This window comes from Andrographis paniculata, unplaced genomic scaffold (genome assembly GCF_009805555.1).
Source record: "Andrographis paniculata isolate CXL003 unplaced genomic scaffold, ASM980555v1 Contig14END, whole genome shotgun sequence".
Classification (NCBI taxonomy): domain Eukaryota; kingdom Viridiplantae; phylum Streptophyta; class Magnoliopsida; order Lamiales; family Acanthaceae; genus Andrographis; species Andrographis paniculata.
Window position 1 is genome coordinate 1,474,356 of NW_026137424.1, and position 24,271 is coordinate 1,498,626.

General features: G+C 29.2%; 1 protein-coding gene across 2 annotated transcripts; it reads left to right on the forward strand.

Moving 5' to 3' along the window:
* Window positions 1–391: 391 nt before the first annotated feature.
* Window positions 392–10,923, forward strand: LOC127259737 (uncharacterized). Of its 2 annotated transcripts, XM_051287304.1 has the most exons (10): window positions 394–664; window positions 926–3,376; window positions 3,448–3,549; window positions 3,699–3,851; window positions 5,054–5,217; window positions 5,288–5,435; window positions 9,024–9,146; window positions 9,243–9,330; window positions 9,978–10,179; window positions 10,296–10,923. In XM_051287304.1, exons 2-9 carry the CDS (start codon window positions 1,010–1,012, stop codon window positions 10,142–10,144), a joined length of 3,312 nt encoding a protein of 1,103 aa, XP_051143261.1. In that variant the 5' UTR covers window positions 394–664; window positions 926–1,009; the 3' UTR covers window positions 10,145–10,179; window positions 10,296–10,923. The 2 variants fall into 2 exon arrangements, with proteins under 2 accessions (XP_051143270.1, XP_051143261.1); XM_051287313.1 differs by lacking the exons at window positions 9,243–9,330; window positions 9,978–10,179; window positions 10,296–10,923 and having other exon boundaries at window positions 392–664; window positions 5,288–5,439.
* Window positions 10,924–24,271: the final 13,348 nt, after the last annotated feature.

Here is a 24,271-nt window from a genome sequence, read left to right on the forward strand (position 1 = left end):
AAATTATAAGTGTTTTTAAACTGCTAAAACTACATAATAGTACATAATAATGTAAATATATTTTTTATTAATCTTTTCAAATTTATGTTGACCCAAACAAAAATAAAAAACAATACAACTCATTCGGGACGAAGAGAGAGTAATATTTATACTTTATTATATTAAAAAAATAATAAATTTAGTAAAAATATTATTTTTTATATTAATCGATTTTTAGCTAGTTAAAAAAAAAAAAAGAAAACTAGAATGAAACGCCACCTATTCAAACATACCCAATGAAAAAACTAAAATAGAATATATTAAGAATATTCTTCCAACTTATGTATGTAAAAGAAAAAATAGAAAAAAAAAAGAAAAAGAAATAGAGATGTAATGCAAAAATGGAAAGTACACCTCTTGAACAAACGCACACTCTCTGATCTCAAACGCCCCAACGTGTCCAAAGTTATCTAATAACCTATTTGCTTGCAATTGCGTGATTGCCATACTCGACGCGCAAAGCTTCCTAATTTTTGGACAGGAAGGAACAAGGATTGGAATAGCCCCCGCCCCCACCCCCACCCTTTTTTGTTCTTCGGATTAGGTTACGATGGATCTGTAAGGTTTCGTAATTTGTGGTTTGAAACGGGAACAAATTAGGGTTCGTCAGAATCCCCATTTTCAGGTAATCAATCCCACCGCGCAATTTTCACTTTCTCTGATTTTATTTTTCAGGGATTTAATCAATCAATCAATTAGTTTGTGGTTTGGCTCAAAATGACGAATTAATTAATGATTCTGGCGATTGGGCTTTTGTTGTTTCTGTTTTCAATTAGATTGGTCTGTCGATGATTTTTTTTTTTTTTTTTTTTGTTTGCCCTTCTCATTTTAAGCCTTGTGATTCTATAATTCTGATGAACTGATTGAGATGAAACTATGTGTATAGCGTACGATGCTTTGAGAGGAATGACCGAATGAGGGATTGAGAACAGACGATTCTTGGCAAAAATCCAATGGGGATGAACGTCCAATGTGTGACTTTCATGGCGGGGTGAAGAATCTGACCCAAGTTGATCAGCAACAGGAGGAAGCGGTGCAATTAATGGATACCTCTGTGGCAGTCCCGGGATTCGATCCGAATGCCAGTGATGAATCTCAACGAGTTAAATTCCTTTGTAGTTTTTCTGGTACAATACTGCCTCGTCCCCAAGATGGGAAGCTTAGATATGTAGGAGGCGAGACACGAATTGTGAGCGTCCCTCGCGACATTCGGTATGAGGACCTCATGGCGAAGATGAGGGAGCTTTTTGAGGGAGCTTCTGTATTGAAATACCAGCAGCCTGATGAGGATCTAGATGCACTTGTATCCGTTGTGAATGATGATGATGTCGCAAATATGATGGAGGAGTACGAAAAATCGGGAACTGGTGATGGATTTACTAGGTTGAGGTTGTTTCTGTTTGCGCATCCCGAACAAGATGGTTGCTTATTACATTTTGGAGATGGAGATGAAAGGGAAAACGAAAGGAGGTATGTCGACGCACTGAATAGTCTTAATGAGTCTCCTGGAATGGGTTCCTTTGATGATATCCATGCTGCCGAGCAGTACTTTAACCAGATGAATTTAGGAAACCTGACGATTCCACATCTGGATTCAGGACAGCTCCAGCAGGCCGTTAATCAGAGGTATAATGAAATGGAGGCTCCATGGAGTCCGGCTTATTATTCTCCTAGACAGCACGGAAATGTAGATCAGAGGCATGTTTTAGAGTTTTCGACTTCGCCTTCATCTTCCCGATATCAAATGCCGTATACTGAGGATTATAATCGGTCTTCAATCAATGCTCATTCCTTGTACGAGCATCCGGCGCCGTACACAGACAATTTGGCATTGGCTCCACCTGTTTGTGTGGTCAATGAAAAGGCTGGTTTTCCAGGGAACATTCTTCAAGCACCCAATGTTTATGAGGGAAACAGCAGTGTCTGCGACCATTGCCGGATGCCATATCAACGTAATCCAGTTTATCCCGATTCTTCTTGGAAGCCCGGTGATCAGCCACATGTGGAGCCATCAAATGCGGGGAATGGATATCTTCATGCTTCGAGTGCTTGCGCCGAGTGCCCCCCAAACCGAGAAGCATACTTGTTGAACTCAGATTCCAATTTGCCTCCTCAGTACTATTACAGGGACCAAAATGATCCTCGATCCTTGTATACTGAGCTTCATGGTCAGGAAAGAGGATGGGTGTCACCGCATCCTCCGCCAAGTCCTTGGGCTGATCAGGAGCCTATACGACATATATCTGTATCTGGAAGGTTGCCTGATGGTTACATTGTGGAGAACGGCATCAACATTCCACTGGGACATGTTAATGCTTGCGATGGTCTCCATGTGCAATCCCATTATATGCATCACGATAATCCACGGTTTACTCGTCCTGGGGTTGAGTTTGGCAGTCAAAATTTTCAAGAACAAGCTTTGGCACCTGGATCACAGGTTCATCCGCCATCTGTGGAAGATCGTGGAGGCATTCGATATGGAAATCCTGCATATGCATTCCAGGGGCCTCATGGACATATTCATTCAGCACCTGTATGGAGAAATCCTCATAGCCCCATGCCCGGTGGTCCCTCTTATGACACACCTGTTTCGAATCAGCTAGTTAATGGGTCTGTCCCTGTGGGATTCATCCGAGGTGCAGTTGAGGTTAATTCCACCGTGAGACCAGTCTTGGAGAATCAGAATCCTTGGGGAGAGTCGTTGCAGAAACCTCTGGCCTTTGATGGATCACCGGCAATGGATTATTCTCTTACCCTTGGAAAATTTGCACCCGTTGCTTTGGAGGGTCACCATCCGCAACAAGTTGAACCCATTCAATCAACAGCTTCCCCACTTCGGCCTTCCATTTCAGGAAATTCTCTGCCTATGTCTGTTCCAACATTATTAATTGATGATAAATGTTCGAATGTGATTGATCCTGAGGCGGGCTCTAGGAATGATACTGAATCTACTATGTCAGTGAGGGTGAATGAGAACCATTCATTAGAAGGGGGAGATGAGAAAAGTAATGGAACAGTGGGCAAAAGTTCTCCTGTCATCGAAAATGTTGATAAGCGGTCAGATGATGCAGCATCTTCAGCCTCTATAAAGTCAAATGCTCCAGAAGCCGTTGATGACAACAGTGATTCTCTAAAAGTCCATGAAGTTACTCCTAGCATTTCTCAAAAGCAACCGAATGTTGAACTTGATTTCTTGCCTGAACTAATAGAATCTGTTAAAGAGAAGGCTGTGGAGAATTTGAAAGAAGTGAAAGATAAAGTTCAACAAGAAACTGGTTTGGACAGTGAACAAAAAGACGCTGCTATAGAGAATGTTGAAAATAACAAAGACGGAGTGGTGAGAATGATGTTTGCAAATTATTGTGAGGTTTTTTTACACATTCTTGACGTATCTTTCTGTTCTGATAGGACACCAATGCTGACTTGGAGTTGGATAATGATAATGATGTTGACCACTCAGAGATAGAGCTGACAAAAGCCGAGGCAGAAGCACTTGAAAGAGGATTGCAGGTTCTCATCTTGATTCTTGAGTCCATGTTACATTTGGTCATGATTTCATGCCATGCTATACAATACTTTCAATAAGAGATTCATATTTGTTGGGTTTGTTGTTTTCCAATATGTTCCATTTGTAATTTATATTCGATTATTCTTTTTAGACAATAAAAAATGAAGACCTGGAGGAAATTCGTGAGTTAGGTTCTGGGACATACGGCTCTGTATTCCATGGCAAGTGGAAGGGATCTGATGTGGCAATTAAAAGAATAAAAGCCAGCTGTTTTGCTGGAAAGCCATCTGAAAGAGAACGTTTGGTATGTACATTTTTTGGTTTTTTGTCTTTCGTCTTTTAAGTTCAGTTACACTGATAATTTTAGAGTGTGTTCCGCTGGATCAAAGCACAAGTATCACTGTCTAATTTAAGCATGATAATGTGTATTTGTATTTCATATCTGATTGATGTTCAGAGAATTCTACTTTTCCTAGAATACAGGTTAAATGATTTAATTCAATAATAATTGTTGTCTACGTCACGAAAGTTATCTACGCAGTGGTATCCTTCAAATTTAAAGAATCAACTTGAAAATGGTAAAGGCGCACAGATTGGATTGTATGATTTACCAAACGAAAGCTCAAATGGGTTTTTTTACTTATTTATTTATTAATATCCTATTACTTTATTGTTTTTCTTTAGTATCCTAAAGACCTGATAGTTGGGTCTAATTATCTTTTAGTCCTCTATTGGATGTAATTGTTTGTCGTTTGTTTTTCTTTCCATTATTTGGGCACACAGCTATATTTGTAAGTGGAAAGCAAGAATGAAGATGAGTGGAAGTTAATAATTCTGAGATGAATTGGTTGGCAGATGGCGGTCTGTGACATCTGTGATCATTTGAGCACATTCATTTCTTAACATTTTTCTACAAATTAATTATACACTACATGTTCTTTTCGTTAATGAGAATTATGTGGGTATTAAGCTCTTTACAAGTAGTTTTTTATGACACAATAGTGGGTATTCTAAAATTGCAATGAAACTAAATGAGTAAAAGTAGACACTTGCACTTGGAATGACATTTTTAACTCAATGGAATCTTCCTCTATAATGTCTTGTATTCTCAAGAGTCGTGGCAGTGCTTTTAATAGCATCTGCACTTAAAAAAGGGAGAGTAGGAGGTTAGTTGTGCACTACATTTTCAGCCTTATAGCCGTTCTGATAGGACTTAGCAGGAAATGCTAGTCAGCTATGCCTCTGAAGTCTGAACAGAACACTATTACCATTTCTATCTAAAAGTTTCGTAATAATAATAATAACAAAAATAATAATAATGAGATGCTTTTAAAATTTCAATAGAATCAAAACCTTCCTTTAACACATATCATCCCTACTGATTTAGAACATGTCCTTTCTATGGTTCCATTTTATACTTCTTTCTATTTTTCTCTCAATGGATTACGACATTGTTTTGGTCTCATCATCAACACCGAATTTTGATGTTACTTTCCTGTTGTATAGATTGCTGATTTCTGGAAGGAAGCCCTGACTCTAAGTTCATTGCATCATCCAAATGTTGTATCATTTTATGGAGTAGTTCGTGACGGCCCAGATGGATCTTTGGCAACCGTGACAGAATTCATGGTTAATGGATCTTTGAAACAATTCCTGCAGAAAAAGGACAGGTGTTATTCTGCACCCTTCCTGCCTTATATGCACAACCCTGATTATTAATATCTGCGTATATTTGAACAGAACAATTGATAGGCGAAAGCGACTCATAATTGCAATGGACACTGCATTTGGTATGGAGTACTTACATGGGAAGAATATTGTCCATTTTGACCTGAAATGTGAAAATTTGCTGGTTAATATGAGAGACCCTCATCGTCCCGTGTGCAAGGTAGGTATGGCTGAACTTCAACTTTAGTTATTTATAACGTTTTTGCTGCATGTAAAATAGGACATGCATATGAATTATTTTTTTTACCCTAGGAAGGAGATTTTTATTAGACATGAGACAAAATCTTAGCTGTATGGATTTAATAACAAAAAACTGAAGCATGTTAGATCTATAGTAGTTTAAGGTCACTAGTTAAGGAGCCTTATAGCCAAGCGACAAAGACCTCTTGATTTCCTACTTGCTTTGTTAAGGAGGTCAGCCTGATTGTTGTCACTTTTAGGAAGTGGTATAAAGTGATAGTTGGGCATCTAAGTACGACGAGCCTTAACTTATTTATATTGAAGTTGAGCTTGCATGCTTGGGCATTTGCGAAAGCCATCGGCATTTTTGTGTCCCATTCCAGTATAATTCGATGTAGAGCTCTGATCTGATCTTGAACAAGATGGCCCAGTAATTGGTTGATAGCAAGAATTTTTAGAGATTTGTTTTTCCGTTTTACTATTCTAACTTTTTTTTCACCCCAAAAGAATCAAATCAAATACCTATTTTTTATTTATTATATTACACTAAAATTAAATTTTACATTCAAAGCATCAAATCAATACATATTTATATCACATCAAACAACTATTTCAATTCAAAACCAAAACCAAAAACCAAAATCTCACAAGTAAACACACCCTATATGATTTGTAGATATCTACAATGCTTATCACCTATCGATTTGAATATCAACTTACTGGTGGTGATCCTTGGTAGCGCTACATATGCCTATTGGATTGGGCTTACCATCGGCCGAGCTGTTAGTATTTATTTACCACCCTCCTTTATTTGGAGACACCTGATCTATATGTTACTAGTCTTTTATATTTAGATTTTAGATTGAAGGTGGTAACTTCATGTAGTATATAGCTAGAAAGGTAATCGATAATCGTTTGGAATTTTGCTCAATTCTCCTACCAAGTGGTATCTGCTGAAGATGATCTCATTCGAGGAGAACTCTTTGTTGTTGCTTCGAGCCCATAATTATTCTTTGCAAAGTTTGGCCTAGATTTCATGAATGGTGAATTTGGGTTGAGTTGTATCCATTCGTGAATAAGACCTTCCCAATTTGGAGGTCATGCCAAGTGAGTTACCCCGTAAAGTTAAAGATGCTTCCAAATGGGAACCAAGAAGGGATAAAAATATAGAAATAGTTGGAACACCAGTTTTTGCACAAATAAGACAAAAAACTATGATAGTTAGCCATTCAAGATTGGAGATCTTCCTTAGTAGTTTTCTCTGAGATTTAGTCCATATAGTGATTCATGAGTATGATAACCTTTTCCATACTCTTCTTGAGCAACAAAGCTGGACGGTTACTCCAGATTTACTTAATAAACAGTAGACATGGAGGAAGGCATTTTTTATATCTAACTGAAGAAGAAGTCAATTATAAGTGGCTGCAATGGATATAAGCAGGTGGATTGAGGTTAATTTGGCCACAAGAGAGTCTCAAAATAGTCAGTAATGTAAACTTGAGCATAACTCTTAGCAATGAGATGGGCTTTGAGGCGAGCAATTCAATGTGAGATGCGATGGTAAAGTATTAATGACTGAAATTGGTAAGACATGCACTCCTTACAGTTATCTAGAATAAGTGTACGGATGGTGACACCCAACTGAGTTTGAATTTCAGTGCAAAAGTGAAATAAAGTGTTGAAAGAACCTAGAACGAAATTATCGATAAATGTAACAAACTATTGGAAGCAAAGTTTAGACAACAGGACATGGACCCAAACAATAGAATGAACTAAATCAAAAGGAAGAAACATCCTGCATAGGAGTTTAGAACTCAAATGTGTTCGGGATTGTTTAGTGAATTGACAAGAATCACAATGTAAAGATATGATACTAGAAAATTGGGAGTTTGGGACAACTTCTTAAGAAAGATAGGGGAAGGATGGCCCAAATGACAGCACATTTCAAATTGGGAGGATTTTGTGGAACACATGAAGGAGTGAGGCCCTAAGACTGCCATGAGATTCAAATCCTTTATTAATGATCTGCTTCATCATTAGATCTTGAAAAACACAAATGATTAAGAAACAAAAAGACAGCAATTGTAAGGATCGAGTGAATTAACTCACAGATGATAAGTCAAATGACAAATTGGGTGCACTTAACACATAATTTAAAGAAAGATAAGGACTGAGATCAGTAGTTCTAGAACTAAGAACATAAAAGTGAGGACTGTCTGCAGTTGCAACCTTGGTGGATATTGGAGTGGTTCTTATAGTGGAAAGAAGGTTAAGATTACCTATCCCTAGCAGAGGTTTGCCAATCAACTATTGGCATATGTTTAGTGTATCCAAATTCATTATAGTAGAGCATTCAAGATTGGAGAATGAGAAGTCTGACCACCACTAGAACCGCTCTATGAGCCCTGAGGGGTACCACAAGAATTTCCCGACCACAAAGAAGGCACTAGTTTGAGCAATCAAAAAAGAGGGCTGAAGCTCCTCCGTGCATAGCAATCTGGACAATGTCTTAAAGAGAAAGAATAATGGAATAGAAACTTCCGTTAGAATCTGCAACTGCAAATCATTGAGGAAACTGATAACGGCTGTCTATTAAGGTTGTTGATGCATATTTCTGATGTTTATACTAACAGAAATGAGAGTTCCGGCCTTCATATATTGCTGATCTTGTTGCTCCCCAGTCAAATGATTTACAAACTGAGCAACAGAATCTGGGCCACATCATCTTGCCCAAATTCATAAACTCCAGATAATTAATCAAAGCTTTCATAAATTTGTAGTGATAAACTAAACTCATAATGTCTTGCTCAATAAAATTTCGCATTTGAACAAATTGTTCAGCACCATCCCAAATCCAAGATTGCTGCGGATGGGGATCTAAAGCAAGGTGGCCATCTTTATTAGTACTTCAAAAATGCACCCCCCTCCCCCCGACTGTAATACTCCAACCAAGATAGTTGGAACTATTTATCTATTCTCTGTGAGTTGTGCATAACTGGAATAGAATCCAATGATTTGCCAGAATCGATTGCTAGCGGCCATCATTAATCTGATAAACCAAAGCAATCAAAATTGATTGCAGTCCAAAAAGAATTTGGTGGCTGGCGGCAAGTTAAGAGGCAGCAATGAGTGGATGTGGAGGTAATGAAGCAGAAATGGAATCAGTTGATTTGCAGCATCAAAATCCAGAAACACAGATAAAGAAATCACATGCAGTTGCAACCCTAATCAAATAACCCAACCTAATGACCCGATCCGCCTTAATAAACTCTGAAAGCCTTACTGAGCATTCCAATAAAAAGAAACATGGCAAGTAGTGATGTTCTGTTCCCAAGTCATGTTAGAATCAAGAGCAGGATATTTCATATTTACCATAAGTGAGGATAAACATATATATATATACAATTAGAAGTCTAATCATTCTATCACAATATAACTCTATCTAACCTATATGTGTAAACTATAAAGTTAACACTTTCTATACGATTCATTTGATATGTTATTTTCTTTGAGTGATTGGTCTTTCTGGAGAACTAACTTTTTCTGGTTTCGTTAAATGGAACTCTAGATTGGTGATCTTGGATTGTCGAAGGTGAAACAACATACTCTAGTGTCAGGGGGTGTCCGTGGGACATTACCATGGATGGCTCCCGAACTCCTTAGTGGAAAGAGTAACATGGTAACAGAGAAGGTACCGATCAGCCCCACCTCTGTCAATGTTTATTTCAATTTTCGGATGCCAGGTTGATGTGTATTCTCGATGTTAATTTCTATTTATGGATTCCAGATTGATGTGTATTCATTTGGGATTGTCATGTGGGAGTTGCTTACTGGTGACGAGCCATATGCCGATAGGCACTGTGCTTCTATAATCGGTAAGAGCATCAAAATTCTGAAAGTAACTTTCGGCTTAACACTCCTTTTCGTTCCTTTTGGTTAAACGGAAATTACCTCGTCTGAAATTTGGGGTTTCTTTTTTTCATATGCTTGTGTTTTAATTTTTGGGGGTAAGACTCATTAGATGTGATGTTTTTTTTATGTAAAATTAATATTTTGTAAGAATTATAAGGGTGCGAGTAAAAAGATAAAAAAAATAGCCTTGCAAGAATGAAATATACAAGTAATCCCCCATAATTTTCCATATAGTACTCCCTCCGTCCCTTTTGAATGTACCCCTTTGGAATTTTGTAGTAAATTAAGAAATAATATAAATTTATTGGTTAATGGAAGTGTGTACAAGGTTTTGACATTTTTGTCATTTGACTTTATGTATAAAATAATTGTATTTGTAATTGTATGTTTGTAATTTAAGTAAAACTTAATGGTATTTTGGTATCAGTATATAATTACTTTTACTAAAATAGAAAATAGATACTTTTGAAGTTGGACAAACGAAAATAGTAAAAATGATACTTTTGAATTGGGACGGAGGGAATATAATTTATCTCTCACCATGTAAATCGCATTGTTCGACTACTTTATACCCATCTTGGTAAAAACTATCTCGAAAAATCACGTGCAGGGGGGATTGTGAGCAACACATTGCGCCCACAAATTCCAACATGGTGTGATCCCGAGTGGAAGGCATTGATGGAAAGTTGTTGGGCTGCCGATCCAGCGCAGAGGCCGTCATTCACAGAAATTTCACAGAAGCTGAGAAACATGGCTGCAGCGATGAATCTAAAATAACACAGATCGAACAGGACTCCCCCCCTGACCCAAGAGTACATGATCTTACAGATAATCATTTCTTGCAAAAACTTTAAATCTGTCTCATTGTTTTATTTATTTAATTTTAGGCTTTCACTATATGTGCTGACAAGACATTTCGATTACGCAGGTCATGGTTAAAGTATACCATAATACGGTCGTTTGAGCAGCTCTTAATACTTCCGGGGAGCATGTACGTATATATGAAACCAACAATTATAGGTGAAATGTTGACGTATATTGTTAAAACCTTGTGCATTTAATCCTATGTCATGTACATTTTTCGCCCTTATGTACGTTCTCCTCGTTTTTCTTAAATCATATCCCGGGATCTAACCTTCTCGAGTTTTTGGAGTAGAAGGTAATTTTTGTTAGCTAGACGTCGTCATGTTCGATGTTTTAAAAGAACGCGATGTTTAGGAAGCTCTTTGGTGGCTAATGAGGATAGATTATCGTTGTTTGCTCATGTTCTCGTCTCCTTATAACTAGTGAGTAGTTGTATCGATTTGTTTATTTAGAAACTGGTCAATATGATTGGAATTTTTCGACTATTAGTAATTTTCTCGACTGAATTTCATCGTTGTTTGGGCTACGTGATCTTAGCTAGCATTGTATGCATGTTTGTGCGCTCGAATGGATGGTCGTTCGATCGGTTTTTGTCGAGAGAATAGGATTTAGAACAACTGTGGTTGATTTGATTATTGCTGATCATCATTATTTTCATCTTTTTTTGATGATCTATGTAGAGTTTGCTACTATGAATACTTTTGTGTTTTGGTGTTTTATGAGGTTTTGTATTTAAGTTTTTATGTGAATAATTAATATTTTTTTGGAGAAAGTAATTTATGTCACATGAGAATGAAATAAGTAAATGCACAAAAATTTGATGTGGGGTTTTGATTTTTAGGTTTCATTTGAATAATAAAAATTTAAATTTAAATAGTTGTTTGGTGTGAAGTTTTGAATTTAAAATAAATTTTTAGAATTATATGAAATGTAATATTTTTTTAGAGAATTTTTTTTTAAATAGTAGAAATAAAATAAAATCATTCAAACTAATACATCCTATTAACTTTTGTTTTTTTTGCACTATTATTCTTTGTATATATATATATATATTGGTCCTATAAGTAAATAATTTTTATATGCAATCAAAGATTGAATGATCTAATGTCACGCTTCCAAATATAAAAGCTCACTTCATATACAAATTTTGGTTTAGAATTGAACTAATGTTTGATACAGTATAAATAGGTATTTATATTTTATACTCCCTTTGTCCCACCGGAATTGAACCTTTTGATTAGGGATACGATATTTAAGGTGACGATGTTTAATTAGTTAATAATAATTAGTTATGATATTATTATATTATTTTTTGTATAATTAATAATATTTATAATTTTAAAGTAAATTTAATATATATGATTAAAAAAATTAAAATATATGTTCAAATATTTAAAAATTATATATCAATTAAAAAATATATGCAATACAGATATCATGTTGTAGAGAACAACGGGACAGACAAAAATGAAAATAGTGTCAATTGTGGTGGGATGTAGTATAAAATTTTGAATAAAAAATTAATTTTTTAATATACTATTAAATGTTAATTTTATGATTTTTGAGGACTTGTTAATTTTATAAAATAAATAAATAGTGCCATACAAGTCAATACTATCAAAAGAAAATTTATACCAATTGAATAAGTTATACTCCCTCCGTCCACTCGTAAAGTATACAATTACTTTTGGCGTGGGTAGTTAAAAGTAGTGTAATGACATGTTTGCCCTTGTTTTTTGGTGTAAAAGTAATGATGTGATGTAAAGTAAGGGTATTTGTGGAAAAAAGTAAGGTATTTAATGAAATGTTTATTTTGTAATTGGACAGAGGGAGTATTAGGTAAGTCTTGTGTGACAATTTAGATCGAGAAGACATTAGCAAAATTAGAACCAGTAATCTTAAGGTTAAAAAGTTTCCTAGCACACCCGTGTCTATGGAGCCGACAAGAAACTTAGCGGCAGATTTAGAAATTTTTATTTTACTGGTTGCACAATATATAAACTTAAAAATAAAATAAATTACAAGAGTCGATTTGTTAAAAAATAATAATAAAGTAATATTATTTTGTATATTTATGTTTTAGAATATAATTTAATTATTTTAATTGGATTGAATTTTAATTATTTGGGTGTTGATGATATTTTAAAATTTAAATTTTAAATAATCCACCTCATTTTTTTAGATAATAATACAATTTTAAATTTTAAACGAGGGCACTACAATATTTTAGTGGTAGCACATTATTAAATTATAAAATATTTGTTTTGATATAATAAAATCACTGGTGACACGTGTCACCGTTCCACCAAAGGTGGATCCGCCCCTGATGATACTATTGTTCTTTGGAGTGCCGGTATTATTTTATATTTCGGTCAATTTTTACTTTGGGTTATGAAAGTTAGCGTTATGATTTTAATAATCTTATCTTATCATCGTATTTAAATAATATACTCTGATTAAATTTATAATTTTACGGTCATAAATTTATTTGATAGGATTATCATATTGATATTACCTTTTAGATACATATGATTATTATTAGAAATTTGTCAATGTATTCTGAAAAAAAGTATTACATCCAATATTTATATTTACAATATATGAAAAGCAGCAAATTGATTTTTTTTTAATTAAAATATTACATTAAAATTATTTTCTATTTAATATATCATATCGACCATTTTTTTTTTTACTATTATTTACCAAAATAACTTTACAACACCACTAAAAGTACTCTAATTATTTGGACCAAAGAATCAACATATTCTTGGAGAAAATGATAAAAACTCAATTCGTTTTGTGTTTATTGGGGTTTAATTTCTTTTTTTTAAAAAAAAAAAATATATGTAATCCTTGTAATTTTAATATAAATTATATTATTTTTTCTTACAAAATATTAAATCAGAACGTAAAAACACTTATATATCAAAGATGCTCCTTCCGTCCCATGTAATATGAGCGCGTTATTGTAGATACGAAAATTTAGGCAAAATGTAATTAGTAAGTAATTAATAAATGTATTAGTAAAAATAATTATTGTATAGTAAAAATAATTGTAGATTAAGATTAAAATAACTAAATAGTTTAATTATAATTAAAAAATTATAAAATTTAAAATGAGATTAAAGTGTATAATTAAAATTTTTTTAAAAAATAATAAATTATATGAAATAAATAAAAATAAAAAATAAAAAATAAAACATAAAGTATCTAATTTTGGAATCACATGTGAGTTGTCGAATTGTTTAAATCAGGCAACCACACCACACAAACAGCCAATTAATGCCAACCACCGGCCGCCACGTGTCCCTAATTAGAAAGGGTAAGCCGCTCACGGGCTTATGTGGACCACCCTCACCCTCATGTGATCCTACATTCCCCTATTATTATTATTATTATTATTATTATTAAACCTATTTTTTTAATGTCGTATTTAATTTATTTTTTTTTTCTCCAACTAAAAAGTATACATATTTTTATTTTAAAACATTTAATTATAAAGTAAATATTTCATTACATATTTCATTTTTTTCCACAAATACTTTTACTTTACATTACATCATTACATTACATCATTACTTTTACACTAAATAGTAAAAACAAAAATGTAATTACACTATTCTTAACTACCCCTATAATTAATATATTATTATTTCTTAAACATCACGCCAAAAGTAAATATTTACTTTGTCCGTGGACGGATGGAGTATTATTTTACAACTCTAAATGAACTATGTCTGAAAATATTTTCGCAAGTAATTTGTCTTTTGCTAAAATGGTCGTTCGGTGCCGAATTTGCCATATTGGTCCTCTTTTGCTGACGTGACGTTGACGCGACTGACATGTCATCGCCGTGTCAATGCCACATCAACGACACATGAAAATTTTTATTTATTTTTTATTTTACAAATTGCCTTAATAAACTGTTTAATTTCATATCTAACTTCATTTATCATTTTAGGATTGTAGATAAACATTGTTTGAAAACAGTCCCCAAAGTAAAAATTTTTGGCCAAAATGTTGTCACTGACGTGGCAATGACATGCTAGTCGCGTCAGTACCACGCTAGCAACGGAGGACCAGCACAGTGAATCTGACACCGAAAATTATTTTAGCGAAAATTTTATACATGCAAAATTATTTTCAGATAAGGTCATTTAAAATGCAAAAATAATAAAGAAATTAGATACAAAACTAAAAACACAGTTTACCATATTATTATTGTTGTTGTTGCTGTTATTTTTTATTTATAACAACTATTGAATGTGATATTTTTATATAAAAATAATTATTAATTAGCAAGTCTTTTTAACTTCTCAAATGAGCACACATAATAATATTTTAGTACTCTTTTCAACTATTACTAATTACATACTCCCTCCGTCCCTTAACAATCTATCCATTTTTTCATTTTGGCCCGTCCCATAACAAAGTATCCGTTTCCTTTTTTAGTAATTGTACTATCTACCTAACATTACAAATACCCTTCTAATTTACAATATATTACACAAATGTCATTACCTTTATATCATACACTACTAATAGAGTTAATTTAGTCTTTTTACCTTTATTTCTACTTTATCCTAATATTTCTAAAACTTCGTGCAAAAAGCAAATTGATAGATAGATTGGGGACGAATGGAGTATATAATTATCTATGTACAATCAATACTTAAAAGACCCAAAATAAAAGAAGTGTCACTTGCAAAATTAAAAATATATTTTATTTTTGTATTAAAATAGGAACTGATTAGTTTATATACAATAATAATTTTGCATTAGAGCATCCATTACCGTCAGTGTCTTTTGTGCATTACCTTTTCTATCACTCTCCTCCAACATTCAAATTACTTATTTTAACACCCGTTATATTATCATTACTTTACTTATTACCTTTACATTTTTATAAAATTCATCATAATTATTTATTTTTATATATTTTTATTATCTAATAATATATAATAGTAATATTTTTTATGTAATATTATATTTTATTTTTAAAATATTAATTTATATAAAATATAATAAAATTATATAAATTTTTATATTATGAAATATTAAAATGATTCGAATTTATAAAATTAGTTGCATTTAAAAATGTGAATGATTGAAATAAATTTGAATTAATATATTATCGGAATAATTTTTTGGTTTCCGATAGTATTGTTAAAAAAGTAGTTGAAAATAAATTGAATATAAAAATTTAAACACTAAAATTGGATACATATATATATATAAAATTATTGAAAAATATGTTGGTGAGTCTTGATCTTTTGAAATAAATTTGTATTTGTATTTGTATAAATAAATTATTGATAAATTTAATTTTTAAAATTTTAAATTTTAAGTTATACGTAATTAATTAACCAATTATTTATTTATTATTTTTATAGAGGTAATGAAATCTTTATCGTAATAAATTGATATTAATTGTATTTTTTAACAGAGGTAACACACTTTGTTATAATAAAAATTGAGAAGGTATCGAGACAGGCAATGAATAAAGTAATTGTACCGGATGCTTTTAAATAAATTGAATATTTGGCTAAAAATTTGGGCTGAATTTGTCTTTCCAACAATATCTTCGGTTATGTTCTTTTAGTAATTTTATTATTTTTATTTATTTACTCTACAATATTTATATTAAAATATTACATAAAGTTATTATACATAATACAAAAACAAGTGAAATACACCCATAAAAAGCACAAATTAGTTAGGTAGATATGATGTTTGTTTAATGATTAAGTTTGAAATATTTTCTTGGTATGGAGTATGAAAAATCGTATCGGTGATATAAAAAATAATATTTTAGATTAAATTATTTATTTTTGTAAAAGAATAAATATAAATATTATATATTGAGAGTCATGTTAAAAAAAAAAAAATTGATTAGATGAACAAACTCGTGACCCTTTGTATTACATTACAGAGACTAAAAAATAACAATATTTTGATAGAAAGTTGGAATATGTAAAACATAAAGTAAGAATATTGTGAAAAAATTATAAAAAAGTTGATAAAAAAATAGTAGAATAAATAGAAAAAAATAATGATAAATTAGTTATTATTCATTAATTTATAAATAATAAAATTATGAATAGATAAAAATATTTATATAAATAAATTATATATAAGTTTAACAGATAAAACATAGCATAATTATTCCGGACAAATAAAGTAATATTTTATAATACTTTCTCCGTCTTTTAATAATCTATCTATTTTTTCATTTTGGTCCGTCTCATAACAAAGTATCCATTTCTTTTTTTAGTAATTGAACTATCTACCTAACATTACAAATATCCTTCAAATTTACAATATATTATACAGATGTTATTCCCTTTATTTATATCATACAATACTAATAGGGTTAATTTAGTCTTTTTACTTTTATTTCTACTTTATCCAAATATAATAGTAATATTTCTAAAATTTCGTGGAAAAAGCAAATGAATATATAGATATAGAAGGAGTATTATTTATTGATAGTAATAAGTGCATCCACTAAGTTTGTGCCACCTATCATTTGGCTCCATTCTAATTATAAATAGGTTTGAGGACTAATAAAAAAACAAAATTTTCTTTTAAACATATATGGAGGTGGATCTTTTATTAAATTGAAAAAATCAAAATAAAAGATTTTGTGCTATTATATTGCCATTTTTATTTCAATATATCCAATTCATGTATGCCATATGTCATTGAAATGTTTGATGCATTTAAAGAGTAAAATCACAAAAATAAAAAATAATAAAAAACAAAAAACTAAAAGTGTGTTTAGTTAGGGTGTGTTAATTTTGTCAAAAAAATCCCAAATATTTATATTACATACACAATTTTTTATATTTCACCTAAAAAAAAGTTATTTAAACTATTTCACAAAACAAATATACTCTCAGTAGTTATAGTTTTAAGTGTTTTTGGTGTAATGTACAAATAATTATGAAAATATTATTCCATAAAGAATGATGTTTTGTATATTTTTACTTACCGTATATTTTATATATTGTAATTTTGGATAATATTTTTAAAAAAATATATATATAGAAAAAAAAAAAAAACTAAGTGATGAGAAAAAATTGGGAAGGGTTGGTTTAAGTTTTTTAATTTTAAGATAGTTTTGGAAAATTGTATTCTTTTGGGTTTTAAAGATTTTGATATACATTAATTTGATATGTAATAAATATAATGATGTAAATGTAATGTAATAAATATAATGATGTAAATGTATAATGTAATAAAATAAAATAAATTTTTAAATTTTAAATTAAAAGTAATTGTTGTGAATTGTATATATGTATATTATATACACACATATTTTTTTTTTAAAAAAAAATTAAAATAAAAGTATATGAAATAAAAAGTGGGATATACTCCTATTATGTAGTGATTTATTTTGTTTCCTTTACATTATAGTTTTAGGTATTTTTTTTAAAATAACGTATCACTAATGAAAGAGTTCAATGATCCTTAGATTGAAAGAGTTTTACATATTGACATGAATTTAATCTTTTATATTTATTAATTTTTTTTTGTTATTATATTTTAACTATATAAATATTATTGATTATAAATTTATCTTTTAACAATAAATATATATTTATTTAATATACCATCATGAATTTTTAACAAAAAATTGAATAGCTACGAACAATATTGAATAAAGATATTGAAGATGATTTTATTATTTTGTTATTACTTTGAATAGCTATGAACGATAATAAGAAAAATTTATAGTTGTTTTTGTTACTTATGTTGTGACATTTGATTTTAAAAATCACGAAAATTATACTATGACAATATTTGTAATAATTTAAAATGTTGCAAATATTTTGGTTATTTTTGCCGCAACTTAAAATAATCAAGAAAAAATTTTGTGCCAATTTTTGTGACAAAATAGTCAAAAGACATGGAATAAAAATATCTTGGACATTTTCATTACATAAGCCGTTACTTTAAATAGTCACGGAAAGTTGTTTGTAGCTTTTTTTGCAAATATTACTTACGGAATAGTCAAAGCAAAAAGTTGTAACATAAATTTGTCACGAAATTACTTTCCGTGACTTTTAATTGTCACGGATTAAAATTTGCGACAAATTTCTGCAATTATCAACATTTTTTCTAGTAGTGCTAGTCTATTTAACTTGTCAAGTGAGCACACATAATAATATTCTAGGAAAAAATAATATATTAATAAATAATACTCCCTCTGTCCCAAAAGAAGTGTCTTATTGAGAGTTGGCACGAGAATTAAGGAATAATAGTATTTAATTAAAAGTGTGTATAAAGTATAATGTTAATGACTAAAATGTTCTTACTTTTTTGAAGGATTTTAAAGAGTATGTTAGTGTAATAATTAGGGGTAGTATGAAAAAGTGGGAATAATTTTGTTATAAAGTGGGGACCACGACTACTAAATAAAGAAACAAGATAATTGTTTTGAGACGGACGAAAATGGAAAAACAAAACAAATCTTTTGAGACAGAAGGAGTATATATTTACATATTATAAAATAATTAAATTTTGGTCTAAACTGAACTAATTAACCGAACAATCTAAACAAACAGTCTAAACCGATTTTATTTTATTTTCGATTTGGACCGACGAATGCTCACCCGTGCTATAAAAGTGTCAAAATACTAATACTTTGTTTACTCAAATATCTTGAAATTTTCTTAGGCCATCTCCAACCGGCAACTACAGTAAAAATGCAATTATTTACATAATTTTACTTTAATCATAAATTTCAATTTTTACTTTTAAAACGTATATTCCTTATATATTCTCCTTTTATATTATTTTATAAAAATTTTCATATTTATAAATTACACCATAATTTTAATTTGTTTTTACATTATCACTAAAACATATTACCTCCGTCCGGCTCTAAGATCTCATTTACTTTTTGCATGTTGATCTTTTAATCTTAATTATTATATCAAAACATGGTAAAAATTAAGAAAAAATTACAAAAATACTTTTATTAGTGTCTTATAATACTATTAGAAGAACATTTGTACAAAAAAAATACCAATATAAAGATATTTTTAAGATTAAATACAATGTTGGTAAATGTAACTTTTAGAGGCGGACAAAGGGAATATATAATTCATATATTTATTTATACACTTACATATCACTTTTCTAAAAAAAATAAATTATATATTATTGTTTATAAAAAAATAAAATTATATATTATTTTTTAAAAATAAAATTACACAGTATACCACAAAAATAACCAAAATATACAAAATGCTCTACTCCAAAAATGAAGCGAAGCTATCCCCAAAAATGGATGAGGAAATAAGGTTGGGATGGGGTAACACTGCATTTATGCAGTGGGTTGAAGATGTCTTATACTATTTTCTCCGTCCCATATTTATATATTCATTTGTTTTCTGTAAAGTTTAAAAATATTAATATTATATTGGTATAAAGTATAAATAAGGTAAAAAAAACTAAATTAATCATATTAATATTGTATGATATAAAGGTAATGATATTTGTGTAATATATTGTAAATTGGAAGGGTATTTGTAATATTAGGTAGATAGTACAATTACTTAAAAAAAAAATTAATACCTTTGTTATGAGATTGACCAAAATGTAAAAATGGATAGATTGTTAAGGAACGGACAAAGTATTTATTTAAAATAATTTTTTCTTAAAAAATGTTACCACAAATATTTTTTTCCTATATTCCTAAAACTCCAAAATTTCAATTTAAATGGAGCCTAAATGTTTTGTAATAAAATTTTAACTAAATTATTGTTCAATTGGGGTATAATATTGAGAAATACTACACATTTTGTATTATGGTGTTATAATATCAAATACTATTCTTTCCTGATAAATTAATTTATATTTAAGATATATGTATTTATATATATATAAATCATAATTATACGAAATGTTTTAAGTATTGAAAATATTGAATATTAATCAATATAGTGCCGATAAATATTTATTAAAACATAATCCACATTATAAAATATGTTTGTTTTGTATTTTGGTTTCAAGGATTTTTTTTTTTAATATAAATTATAGGAAATTATGTAAATATTATAAAAGTAATAAATGTATTTTTTAAATTTAATTTATTATTATGAAGTAATTAAAAAGTCAAATTACGTTTTTGCCCTGCCATAGCCGACCATGTCCCCACCTAACATGTCTAAAAGTCTATGTTTAATTGTGTGCTTGAATTTCTAGGTGGATCTATATACATATATTTATTGCTCCATTTTTATTTTTTTTTTATATTATTTTATTTTATTTTTTTACAAGTTGAGAAATTTACAATTATTATTTTTTAAATGTGTTATGGATAAACTCCGATTGATTATAAGAAGTCATACTAAATAAATTATACGTCATGAAAAAAAAAAAAAAAAAAAAAACTTTACATTCTTGGAGTGGTGAGAGTGCTATTTTAAAATTTATTTATTTTTATTTAAACAGTAATTTAAATATGATATTTTATGAGATATTATAATTAGAATATACTCCTATTTATTGACACAAAACATGTTTGAGCTCACACACAAGCATAACATTTCTCACCTTTTTGTTCCCTAATGTAATATGTTTTAGATTAATATAATTTTTATATTATATATATATATGAAGAATTACGTTGGATATATAAAAATAAAATTTTATGTTGAATTATTGATTTTTTGTGAATCGATAAAATATATACTCATTTTGTTGTTTCACATATCGTGTCTATATTGCTGTTTTTGTATGTGTCACATTTCAAGATATATTTTTTTTTTTCAAAAAAAAGTTTATACTCTTTAATTACATTTTTTAACTTGTAATTTTTTAAAGTTTTAACAGATTAATTAATTTATTATTTTAATCTATAATTATTTAGAATCTATTACTCCCTCCGTCCCAGATCTATAATATGGGTTGTGTTTGACACGAGATTTAAAGAATATTGATATTATATTGGTAGTGGATAAAAAATACAGGTAAAAGATTTTTTTGCTCTTGTGAGTGTATTAGTGTAAAAAGTAGGGGCAATTGTGTAATAATAATGAAAAAGTAAATGTAGTTTTATAGTGATATGGTTATTTATAGAAATGTGACTATTGTTTTGGGACGGACAAAAATAGTAAACAAAACTATTGTATTGGGACGAAAGAAGTATAATTTATTTGAATAATACATTATTAATTATTTACTAATTATATTATGTTAATGCGTGTTTATTTTTTTAATACCCCCTCCATCCAAATGAAAGGTATCCATTTGGCTTTTGCATAAGAATGCAAATATACTACTTCCTCCGTCTATTTTCTAATGTCCTATTTGATATTTACACGCATTTTTAGGTAATTAGGGTTTTTGTTATAAAATAACAAATTTGCCCTTAATCTTGTGTATAGAAAATGAAAGAGTAAATAAAGTAAGGGTAAAAGAGTAAATTTTGTGTATAAAAATAGAAAGAGGACAATAATTATTGGACATTCCAAATAGGAAAATAGGAAGTTAGTTTGTGGAAGGAGGGAATAATATTTTATAAATGTATAATATAATAAAAAAAGTGTAAAGTCTATTTTACCCTTAAAGCTAGTGAGATTATATAAAAAACACACCGTTCACGCAGCGTTTGGATGAAATAATTTTTTGTGTGTAATATGGAGAATTGTGTCAAAAATATAAAATTATTATGTTAGGTTGAATGTTTGGCTTTTTAACTTTTTCATAATGACTTTTTGACTTTTTATAACGAGTATTTTTATTTTTTTATTTTTGTAATAAAATATTTTATATTTTATTATTATTATTTTTGGAATATCGTAATTGAAAAATAGTGTTAGAGAACATAACGTGAATATTTTGGTATTTAGTTGAAAGTTATTTTAACTAAAAAAAAAAACATATATATTAGGTTTGGACAAACAAATGAACTGACAAAATAAATACATTTAACTTGGACAAAAGAAGTACTCCCTCCATCCCAAAAGTAAGTATCTATTTGCTTTTTGCACGTAGTTTTAAAAATATTAGTATTATATTGAGATATAGTAGGAATAAAGTAGAAACGACTAAAATAACCTTATTAGTATGTGTGATATAAAGGTAATGATATTTGTGTAATATATTGTAAGTTGTAAGGGTGTTTGTAATGTTAGGTAGATAGTACAGTTACTAAAAAAAAGAAAATGAATATTTTGTTATGGAACGGACTAAAATAAAAAAATGGATACTTTGTTATGGGACGGAGGAAGTAATATTTATAAAAAAAAATTATTCCACTTAAAAATGCTAAATGAACAAACCATTGTGTGTATTTTCTTTTCTTTTTTTTTTTTTTAAAAAAATAAAATCTAAAGAACAAAAATTTAATTAGATAAGTTTTTAGTAAATAATATAATCATATTTTAAAAACCTACAAAATCTAAATTATTTTTTTAAAAAAATATTTATATACTGTATTTAGTAAAGCATATGAGTTTAACCATAAAAACCAAATAAATATTTTTGCATTATTAATGAATTCAAACAACCATACTACTTTAGTCAAAATTCCATTTAACACTATACATTAAATTGCACTTGTAGGTTTGTTTGGCTCACTTTCTAAATTTTCTTTTTTTTTTTTTCTTAAATATTTACTAGAACATAATTTATTTATAATTTATATTTTTTATATTTTTAATCAATATAAAATATATTTATATGTATTCAAAATTCTTAATTCTTTTATATAATTAAATATTTATATTAAGTAATATTTTATTCTCTACGGAATAATATCTCCATTAAATATATATTTTTAAAATGAGTATTTGTCCAATCACTTTTTTATGAAAATAATTTTCAATATATAATATCTATTTTTATTCTCTCACAAAAAAATTACATTCAACAAAAATTTTATTATTTTTATATTACATATACGATTTTTTATATATATTCCATATAAAAAAATATTTCAAACTAAAACACTAAACAAACGTACCGGTCTTTAAAACAATTAGACATACTTTAAATTTCTTATAACAACATATTTTTCATCATAAAGAAATACTCCATCGGCTCAAAATATCAATTTATTTATTTATTTTTTTATAGTAAAATAAAAAATAATAATACTTTATTAGTGGTAAAAGTGTGTAAGATGATTTATCATTTTTGTCTTCACAAGCACAAAGAAAATGATTTTTTTTTTTAAAAAAAAAAGTGAAAAATATTTTAGTATTTACATGTGAATTACTTTTACTATAATAGAACATAAATATTTTTAAATAGGACAGAAAAAAATAAGACAAAATTGTTCATAACTCCCTTGTGATTTCTAAAGTCAGCGTAAATCTTCCCTCTACTTTAAAAATTGCATGACGCCGCCTTATACTTTAAAAAATATTGCATGAAACCACTATGTGGTTTCGAAACTTAGCATAAATCATCACTTTACTTAAAAAAATTGCATGACGCTCCCTTATACTTTCAAAAATATTGCATGAAATCCCCGTGCCATGCAAAACATATAGATAGTAAATCATTTTTTATCACATGAGGAAAATTTCATGGTGGTGGGGTTTCATGCAACGTTTTTTAAAGTATAAGGGGGTACCATGCAATTTTTAAAGTATAGTGAGATTTTACGCTGAATTTCGAAACCACATGAGAGTTATAAGCAATTTTACCAAAAAATAATACTCTCTGTTCGACTCTAATAGTTACATTTACATTTTACGTCATTATACTTAACATTAAAAATATTCTTGTATAAATTTTTTTACAAATATCATTTAATTAATATTATAAAACACTGATAAAATTATTTTTTGCCATTTTCATTGATTTGATTATGTTTTGATATAATAATTAATATTCAAATAAACACGCAAAAGATAAATATAAGCCAAAAAATAGTAAAAAAATAGATTGAATTGAGAAGAAAAAAGAATCAATTAAATAAATTCCATCCCATGAGATCTCTAACCACAAATCCAACCACACACACATATATATATATATATATTTATATATTATACCACACATTATTCCATTCCTACC

Coding starts and splice junctions, on each gene's coding strand:
- LOC127259737 (XM_051287304.1), top strand. CDS start 1,010: ATGTGTGACTTTCATGGCGGGGTGAAGAATCTGACCCAAGTTGATCAG. Junction 3,550..3,698: donor CACTTGAAAGAGGATTGCAG/GTTCTCATCTTG, acceptor TATTCTTTTTAG/ACAATAAAAAATGAAGACCT. Junction 9,147..9,242: donor GTAACATGGTAACAGAGAAG/GTACCGATCAGC, acceptor TATGGATTCCAG/ATTGATGTGTATTCATTTGG.